General features: G+C 44.7%; 2 protein-coding genes across 2 annotated transcripts; both read right to left on the bottom strand.

The window, feature by feature from the left end:
- Positions 1–5083: 5083 nt before the first annotated feature.
- LOC127755639 (uncharacterized) lies at positions 5084–8170 on the bottom strand. The gene is made up of 5 exons (XM_052281329.1): positions 8059–8170; positions 7862–7976; positions 7460–7769; positions 6659–6769; positions 5084–5277 (listed from the first exon to the last, which is right to left on the bottom strand). Exons 1-5 carry the CDS (start codon positions 8114–8116, stop codon positions 5197–5199), a joined length of 675 nt encoding a protein of 224 aa, XP_052137289.1. The 5' UTR covers positions 8117–8170; the 3' UTR covers positions 5084–5196.
- Positions 8171–8306: 136 nt separating this feature from the next.
- Positions 8307–9316, bottom strand: LOC127755734 (uncharacterized). The gene is made up of 3 exons (XM_052281401.1): positions 9275–9316; positions 8662–9032; positions 8307–8346 (listed from the first exon to the last, which is right to left on the bottom strand). The coding sequence occupies exons 1-3, from the start codon at positions 9308–9310 to the stop codon at positions 8307–8309; spliced, it is 447 nt and encodes a 148-aa protein (XP_052137361.1). The 5' UTR covers positions 9311–9316.
- Positions 9317–9647: the final 331 nt, after the last annotated feature.

The following is a 9647-nucleotide window of genomic DNA, read 5'->3' as shown; positions in this document are numbered from 1 at the left end:
ATTAGCGCTACAAAATATGTAATTTTTTTCTTGGCTGAGAAAGAAATTATGTTTTGATAATTCATACCGTAGCTATTGAGATACACTGCGAATAAAACTTTGCATGAAGTGTCTCTGTGAACTAGTTGATTTCCACATTTCCTTGTTTTCTTTCCTTTAGCCATGCTATATACAAAATTGAACAATTGCCACTTCTAGACATGCCAGCTCAAAGATTACAACTAGTATAATGGCATTGAATGTTTGAGAAGATGTTTAGTTGAGGGCCTGTTTGGTACAGCTCTAACTCCTAAATATAACTCCAGGAGTTGAGTCTGGAGTGGAGTTGTGGAGCTGCCTAAACCCAGCTCCACAATTCTAGTACATTTTGTGAGAGAGCTCCACCCAACTCCACTCCCAGTTTTGATGGAGCTGAAACTGTTTGGCTAAGCTCCAGCTCTAGGAGAGGTGGAGCTGGAGCTGGAGCTGTGCCAAACAGACCCTGAATATTTGCCACTCTGTTCTATTCTTAACAGTACTTTACCAATCAGTATAGTAGAATTTCCTAATGAGATGGAAATGCCCCTGGTCAAAGAAGTATTCAACCTGCATGATGCATAGATCAATAAGTAAACATTCCTGGAAGTAATACTCTACTATGATGCTGCCCAAAACATGTATAACTGAATATTTTCTGCCATGTCCTAACTTCAGTAGTACTTGTACCAATCTGTTTAATGGAATGGCCTGATGAGAGAAATATTCCTGGTCTCAAAGTATGAACCCACATGATGCATATATCATCATTAAGCATTCTTGGAAGTAACAATCTATGCAGTGGAAGTTGTTGTAAGAAATGAATACACTCCTGATTACCTTTTGCAGGATGTTCCCTAATTGACGGATTATTTATGTTCTCTAATTGAACAAGTTATTTACGTTTCAACAATGAATTGTTAATTTCTTGTGAATTTGAATCCAGTTCACTACAGGCTGCATGTACTGTTCCTGGACAGCATGCAAAAGATAGTCTCATATTAATATAGCTATACATATCCAAGTTCAATTCCCATACAAACTTTTTTCTTGATAACAGTAGTGTCAACAAAGACCAAGAAGATCAAAGAAACATCCGAGTAAACTCACAAAGACAGAAAATGTTCAGGAAGAAAGGAATATATTATTATTATTACCGGCTACATGGATTGTATGGTCCGATCACTTTTTTCTTTGAACGACTCGCACGAGACGGTGCGAAGTTCTATTGATAGAGCAGGAAAAAATTACAAGATTACAACCTGGAGGGTCGTAACCAGAAAAAAGGAAAAAATATACCACCACCCACACATCGACAGTGCCAACACACAAGCCCGGGAGAAGGCAAGCACCGGACCGGCCGCCGTTAAGCGTGACCGACCGCCGCTAGACCAACAAAAGAACCTAGACTAGATCGCCCCCTAGGGGATGCCAAAACGACGTCTTCAAGAAGAAAGCGACGGAAGAACCGCCGCCGCCGTCCGTCGGGGCTCAAAGAAGCCAAGACTGGGCTTTCGCCCGACAACCACCCTTGAGGGGTCTTGCGAATCCACGGCTGGTGCCCCGATGCTCCACCACCATTCAAGCTCTGCCGACATGTGGGACCCCTGCACCGGCGCCCCCTCCGGCCAGCCTTCGTGCACCGAAGACCGCGCCACACCCACCGCCAGCTCTCCCTCACAACGAGGTCGCCTCTCGCGCCAAGCCGGCCTTCTCCACCAGACGCGCCTTTCGCGCCAGTCCGGCCTCCCTCCATCGGCCGCGCCTCTCGCGCCACGGCGGCCTCCCTCTCCGCCGCCCGCGCCTCTCGTGCCGAGCCGGCCTCCGCTGCCATCGGCTGCGCCTCTCTGCGCCAAGCCGGTCTCCGACCCCTCCTCCAAACAATGCCGTGCCAGCCAGAAGTAGCCGTCTGCCATGCCCTCGGCTAGCTGACCGAAGCCGTCATGCCTCCGGTGACCGCAGACACGGTCACCACCACCGCAGCCGCTGCTGCAGAACGCCCATCGCCATCCAGACCTCGCACCCGACTCCTCCGCTTCCACTAGCTGTCGCCGGCGATCGTCTGCATGACGTCGCCAGCCGTTGTCACATCCGGTGACCTCGCCACCGCCTCACAGACACGACCGCCGCAAGCCGGCCACCGTCGCCGCTGCCACTGTCACCAGCCGCCGACACCAGCCGCCGTCTCCGCAAACCGCCGCCACCGCTAAAGCTTCCGTTGCGCCGTCGCCCTCCGCCACAAGCAGCCAGCAAACCCCGCCGCCACCAGCGCCACTATGCCGGCCTTCGCCTGCCGTGCACCGCGGCCACCACGCCGGCCTCCGCCAGCCACGCACCGCTGCCCGTGCCGTGCCGGGTTGTGCCGTCGCTGGCCGAGCCGCCCCGCCAGTGCTGCGTCAGCCGAAGCCGCCGCCGTCGCACGGGCTCCGCGCGCCTCTGTTGGCCGCGGAGTCGGCCTCGCCCGCCGCCGCACCACCGGGCGCCGCCCACGCCATCGCCACAGAAGCCGGCCGCTCCTCCTTCCCCGTCGCCGGACGCCTCCGCCGCGCGGGGAGCGCAGGGGAGACCAAATCCAAGTGGGGGAGCGCTGGATCCGGCGCTAGGGGAGCCAGATCCGGTGTCGCCGCACGTCGGCGAGCCCGCCGTCACGGCCTCTACCCTGCCGCCAACTTCGCCTCCTACGCCCTCGCTGCCACTGCATCCTCTACTGCACCGCCGCCTCCTTCACCCCGCCGCCGCCTCCTCCACCCCGCCGCCTTCTTCACCTCGCCAGCCGGCCGGGCAGGCCGGCGCCACCGTCTTCGCGCCCCAGGCCGCGTCGGTGTCCCCACCGCCAACGGGAGGGAGAGACGAAGCCCCGCCGCCGCCGTCCTTGTGGCCGAGCGGCTTTGCCAGCGGCCGCTCGGGCGGCGGCGAGGCGGCAGAGGTAGGAGGGGGGATCAGACGACGGCGGCGGTGGTGTCCGCCTCCCGTGTCGCCCGTGAGGGAGGATGACGCGGGGCCTATGGCTTAGTTAGCAGTCCGATCACTTTTGACTCCCTAGGATTATATTTATTTGGCAGGGGCATCACTATCTTGTTATGTTGGATTGTTGGTGTGGTTCACATGCTGGTATATATTACAAAAGATTAGCTAGATTTGCCAATATCCAATTACACACGTTTTGGGTGATTTCTTGAAGTGGCAATATTTGGAATATCACTTATCCAAATTCCCCTTTTTGATACGCAAACTATTTTTTGAACTAACTAGGAAAAGTCAATAAGTGAGACTTCCAGTATTTAAACCTTTAACGAGTAAAAGTTTGTGTCAAACTTGTGATTGTCCTTCAAAACCTCTTGTGAACTTTGCGTCGCTTACAGCTTGTTTTGTCCAGTTTGTATCAATGTAAGTACCTGTTATGGCGGCTCTATGGAGCAGACATACCACTGACATAGGTGTTATGGCACCAGCGTAGTAGCAGGCTTGGCAGCACCTAGATTTGGTGGTCGAACCAGCTAAGAACTGCAGATAACTAATCTTTTGTCATGGGTCAGGGTTGCATCACAACAGTCCTAGTGTTACAGCTGTGCTGGATGAAACACTGACAAGTGGAACCTGGATGATGTGGGAGAATTATACTAAGTTTAGCATCAAATGAAATGAGTTCCTGTCTTCTATTTCTACTATTGTTCTTTCTACTTTGGTTTCCTTCTGCTCCACACCCTGATTTCCTTATTTCCTTCCAAATCACTGTAGCTTAACTAGGCTTTCTACTTTGGTTTCCTTCTGCTCCACACCCTGATTTCCTTATTTCCTTCCCAAATCACTGTAACTTAACTAGGCTTCCCTGCTGGTAATCTACATGTACAGTTAGCCTCTAGGCTGTTTTTATTCTTTGTTCTTGCTATCAATATAATGGCAGCCTCCTGCGCTGACCTTTTGAAAAAAAAAAACTTTAACTTGTCCTTATATTCTGTTGCTTATTGTGTAGTTCCATTTCATATAACTTGTCCTTATATATTCTGTTGCTTATTGTGTAGTTTGATTTCATGCGAGTCCAGGTCATAACTTAATATAAGGAATTCATTTTCACTGATAGTAAACTCAATACAAGTCTTCGAGTTTTATAGCCGCCGATGTGTAGTCGGTTAGACCGCCAAACCCGATGAAACACAAACCGAAGAACTCAGAGTAGATGACAAATTTATTGCTTCTCTCTATGTTTACAAAGTGCAACAACAGCACTCCTTACAAAAAATCTCGACTAATCTCGAAACCCTAACTATACTATCAACTCAATTGCTCTCAAAAGCGATACCGGGAAGCCTCACGCTCCCTCTCTGTTTATACATAGAGTAGACAGCCTAGAGCCACGAACCAAACTCATACTAAAAGTCCTAATCCACTTAGAAAACCTTCCCGTACAAGAAACAAACTTTACAAACTCCAATTATACCAACTTTGGACTCCTTCCAAATTCGACTCCGCATCCCATATGCACACAATACCTCTATCGTATGACATATGGAATCTTCACCAACCACGTGCATTGAACTCTAGCATAAGTATCCCGCATGATATCTGACAGTCACGGACATCGTCTTATTCCCAAGCTGACTCCCGATCCATCACGGGCAATGCTCTCCCGAGGCATTAAGTCACCTACACATGAATCAAACAAAGAAACCATATTTCGAGACCAAGCTATCCTCAACTTGACTCATCGTTAGCAAACAACATTATTACACACGTATAGTTTCCATCTAGAAGCCATAAATATGAAACAATCACGAATATCCAAACAAACAACCCAAAATCGAAACTGATGCAGAATCGGCCGGTCAGACCGCGGGCTGGCCGGTCTGACCACTCGATCACCTCTGGTCTGACCGGCATACATAGCCCGGTCTGACCGGACCCAAATCATAGCAGTTCCTGTAGATCACCTGTAAAATCCAATCATCTCCAAAACCACTTCGCAAATAAGTTCCAAATATCAAAACCAATAATCATAGATGCCAATTATTCATCACAGAATAACAATAAAAAATACTTTGATTTTACAGAACACTCTTGATTTCCTTGCCATCCAAATGATCCAGCAAATCAGCATGAACACGCTGTCGAAAGCCATCCTGTAGCTCGTCCGAAAACGCAGTCTCGTGTTAATCAACCAATCTGGCAGCTTAGCACTGGCGTCTAATTTTGTAGGTTGTACCACCAAAATTCCTGAAAACCGAACTGATTTTTCTCGGATTGTGGATTCACCTTCGTGTGTTTCTGTGGAATTGCAAAGGGATCATTGAGCAAAGCAGTTATCTTGTATTGGGTAAAATGAATGGCCTTCATAGACCATCCAATTTGCCAGAGAACATTATATATCACGGTGAAAAGAGGCTAACTATACAGATATTTTTTTTAATGGAAAACTGTACAGATATAGACAATTAGGGATTAAAATACTGATGTGTACTATCACACCATCCAAACTAGCATGACCAAATAACGCTGTCATGTCAGCTAGATCGGTATAGCAGCGTTGTTTTGCCATGCTAATCCGGCTAGCATGACCAAAAAGTTTAGATCTTATAAATAAGTTTTAAAAGGATTTGTGTTTAAAAATTAAAAAGGTCCAAAAATATAAAAAGAATTCACGGCAAGGAGGCCACGTGCAAATTACCGCCCCCTCGGCTAGCGACCGTAGCTGAAGCCAACGACCATATGCCAAGTCACAAAAATATAAAAAACGCCCTCCCAAAAGCCTGAGGCAATTACATCTGTAATTTTTTTAAATGATTTAATAAAAAAATCAGCGTTAGGCAGGTTTATACGTAATACTCCTCAAACTGCCTAAATTAAATGAAGGACATTGATATTTAACGGTCTATATTATAGGTGACGTGACCTCATATGTGATCAGTTTTACAGGAGTTAAGGCCTCTTAGGCTGCCTTCGGATGGAGGGGATGGCTTATTAGAGCATAATTAATTAAGCATGAGCTAAAAAAAATTGAAAAAAATATTTTTTCTAAAGCAACTTTTATATTTAAAAAAAACACATTGTTTAGCAATTCAGGAAACATATACATGAAAAACGAAAAAAAAAATGAGAATATCCGTGCTAAACAGTGTTCTAACTATATAGAAAGAAAGGATACGATACATCCCACTCCACACGCAAAAAAGAACACAAGTGTGCTACAGAAGTGGACCAAAAACATCATATTGTAGTCTTTTTCCATCAAAACAAGCAGAGATATGGACACAATACGGCTTGTATCTTACATCTACTTGAAGTTCTGACAGCCCTTGTCGCAAGAGACAGGTGCACATGAGAATCAGCAGTTCTGCGGCATGCAGGCTCACACAAAAGAGATTATATTGTGACAGTCCCGGAACGAATTCAGCTACTGGTTGGTAAAAGCATGCAAAAATATCTCCAGAAAAAAACAGAAAATGTACCAAGCATACAATACAAGAACACGACTTGTATTGTAAGTGCTAGGAGTGGTTTTGGTTTCTAGCTGTTGTAACTAACTGTTGCAAGGCAAAGATTTTCTGCTTACTGCAAGAATTAATTTAGTGGAGTGGAACTGTTTTAGACTTCAAATCACAACACTTATGTACCAGGTGTGTTAGTAAGTAAGCTTTGATTTCCTCACAAAGTTCTGCAGTTTCAGGAAAGCTTCTGCCCATGCTTTCCTCATATACCATTCAAGATCAACTTCTTTTTCACCTTGTAATCGATCATGGTGAGTAATTCTCTTGATCAACTGCAACACATTATGGAAAAGGTAGTATTAGTGATTCAACTGCAACACATTGGGAGCATAAACGGTTGGAGTGTATTCATCAGATAATTGGCAAGCTTTGTGGCTAAAATAAGGCAATTTACGAGAGGTTGGGCTATGAAGGGGGCTATTCCATAAGAAGAAGAAAAAAAGAAGCTCCTAAGACAGATTGGAGATATTGATTTGTAAGGAGAAACAAGACAGTTATGGCCAAAAGAGTGGTAAGAATGGAACAGATTAGAATCTAAACTTGAGAATATACCACCCAATATATTCTACCGACAGCAAAGGGGCAATGAGAAATGGATTCTGCAAGGGGATTTTAATACAAATTACTTCCATGGGTGTGCTAATGGCAGGAGAAAATGCCATGTTTTCTACGGAAGAGGGATTTGAGGTTATTACTGACCAACGAAAAAGATACAGGAGCACATATATTTATTGTACAAACAATTATTTGGTTCAAAGCAGAACAAGTCCACCTCAATTTGAACTGAGGGGGGCAAATTGAATAGTTTTAGAAGTTAAGGATGAACAGTGTTTTATCGGGGTAAATTGAATGGTTTTAGATGTTAAGTGGTGAATAGTGCATGGTATATGAATTTAACATATCATGCATCACAACTGGCGAAGTAACTTAAATTTAACACAAGTATGGAAAGTAGCTAATACCATTGGTGACAAAAAGTCGACCTCATGTTCAATGAGATGCCTGATCATTCTTGAAAATCCTCTGTATGTATTAGGCGGATCTGTTAGGCTTGCAGCAAAAATCCATGAAGGCCTTGTGGAACTCCAATTAAAACTTGCATCCAGCCATTCAGGAGCTTGCACATTTTGCATCGTTGAAGCTGCTTGTGTTGAATCTTGTGCTTGTATACCTTCCTTTGGCCAATGTGTCATTGCGTGAAAGTCAAACACAAGCATGTTTTCAAACTTTTTCCTCACTGTCAGAAGAGCGCTGTGGTCTAATATGTCCATCCTACAAAAGAGGAATTGAAAGAAAGAAATGAATGAATAAATTTTTGTTTCACTCCACTATTGGATAAGAGGATTTTATAATGAAATCCTTACCCTTTCAAATTGCCAGATGACAACGAAGTATATAGATCGCGTGCCTCAGGGGTCCAAAGCCCTGTTAGCTTAAGCAATGTACCAAGATTTTTCCAATCTTGGTCTTTGTCATCATCTTCATTTGCAACAATGGAACAAACAATTAAAAACACCACAGCAGTTCAGGTAATTTCATTTGTCATACGAAACTTACTTACCAGATTTACACTTCTCAAAATTCCAAATCTTTGCACACATGGAATTGTGTTGTTTCATCACCGCGATGTTCTCGCCTTTCAGATTACTGCAACAGAATCCGGCGTTGTGTAATGCAATCATAGCCCTTACAATCTGGCTGTTATAAAAAGTAACAAAATGTTAGTCAATGAGAAACCTGAGTACCTGACTAAAAAAAATTAGTAACATCATCTGCCTAAGGAGGAGAAAAGTACACTAGCACTCCTTCCTAATGGCCATCTTTCCATGGTTTGATTAAGCTGATAAGCCTGAGTGGGATATGTGTCAATAGTAATAGACTTATAGGGAATATCTAACTAAATTCTCTTGGCTTATTATACTCATAATAGGATGATCCAATTACCATTGGTGCTATATGAGTTAATGCATGTGCCATTAGTCCACTACCCTAACTTTTTTTGTAACAGAAAAGCCTTAAAAATAATTCACTCCCACCATTCATCCATTCTGTTTCTCCTTATAACACTTAACCAACAATTAATTGCTCATTTGGTTAAAAAAACATGCAGATAATCATCCATATAAAAATGGAAATATAGATATATAAAGGTGGTAGTACATACCCAACAATGTCAATGAATTCCACTGTGAATCTATCCATATGAATGCACAGCCTCCGTTCCTTTGGAAGATACTCCGCGAGCGTGGTATCAAAAAAAGGAACAGCGAGGAATGTATATCTGGAGTGCTTTCCTAGTCCTCTTCCATAGCCTAAGCTCCTGATCACATAAGGATGGCTCAAACAGTTTAGATGATCGTGTGCAGTTTTCGCTGTATCACCTTCAAAACAGAAAACAGTTGCTTTGACTCCGGGTAGCCCTTCCATTTCACCACCAGATTTCGCTTCACCAACAAAATACTGAATACAATTTCTATGATTACTCATTTTCTTGCTATTGAAATCTGTGATAAGTATCTCCGTATGCCCATCAACCTACAAATATGCAAATATGATGCCAATTTTAGGTGAAGGCCGGAACAGCAAAACTACTAGAGCTAACAATTTAGGAGATAAATCCGTAATGTTAGGTCCTTTTTTTGGCATGGAACCTTACTCCATGCCCTGTACATAGTTTTCTCTTCTCTTTTAACACATACGAGGCAAACCTTTTGCCCTTCCTTCAAAAAAAATAATAAAAAGAAAAAAAGAGAAAAGTGTTGCAAAGAATTACTTACCAGAATTGGACATGTCGCAATCCTGCACTTGACCATCGTGAAACCGTGTTTCTGTTAGAACAATAATAACCGCTTGCAATGAGTAATCTTTTACAGGAAAAAGAAGATGGAAATTATTTAAGTAAGCGTCGATGGAGTTGAAACGAATGCACATACAGCAGGCTTGACTTAGGGCGGGGATTGGCCCGGCGAGGCTTTCACGGTGGGGACTGGAGAAAAGGTCGAGCACCGGCGACGAGAGGGCGCCCCCTGTCGAACCACTGGTACGAGAAGAAGAGACGACGCTGGTCGAGGTGGCCGAGAGGTCCGCGCGTCGGGCGGGCCCTCCAAGTGGAAGCCGTACGGCGACGGAGGGAGCGAAATGGAGGGCCTC

Source organism: Oryza glaberrima, chromosome 11, assembly GCF_000147395.1.
Source record: "Oryza glaberrima chromosome 11, OglaRS2, whole genome shotgun sequence".
Taxonomy (NCBI): Eukaryota; Viridiplantae; Streptophyta; class Magnoliopsida; order Poales; family Poaceae; genus Oryza; species Oryza glaberrima.
The sequence above is the reverse complement of the archived record's forward strand: the minus strand, read 5'-3'. Positions and strand labels throughout refer to the sequence as shown.

What these genes read in the sequence shown, in the direction of transcription:
- LOC127755639 (XM_052281329.1), bottom strand. Translation starts at nt 8,116, where the DNA reads ATGAAACAACACAATTCCATGTGTGCAAAGATTTGGAATTTTGAGAAG. An exon ending in TCATCTGGCAATTTGAAAGG is followed by an intron (nt 7,770 to 7,861) that starts GTAAGGATTTCA and finishes CCTCTTTTGTAG; the next exon opens with GATGGACATATTAGACCACA. An exon ending in TCGACTTTTTGTCACCAATG is followed by an intron (nt 6,770 to 7,459) that starts GTATTAGCTACT and finishes AATGTGTTGCAG; the next exon opens with TTGATCAAGAGAATTACTCA.
- LOC127755734 (XM_052281401.1), bottom strand. Translation starts at nt 9,310, where the DNA reads ATGGTCAAGTGCAGGATTGCGACATGTCCAATTCTG. An exon ending in TTGCGACATGTCCAATTCTG is followed by an intron (nt 9,033 to 9,274) that starts GTAAGTAATTCT and finishes GCATATTTGTAG; the next exon opens with GTTGATGGGCATACGGAGAT. An exon ending in GAATTCATTGACATTGTTGG is followed by an intron (nt 8,347 to 8,661) that starts GTATGTACTACC and finishes TATCCCACTCAG; the next exon opens with GCTTATCAGCTTAATCAAAC.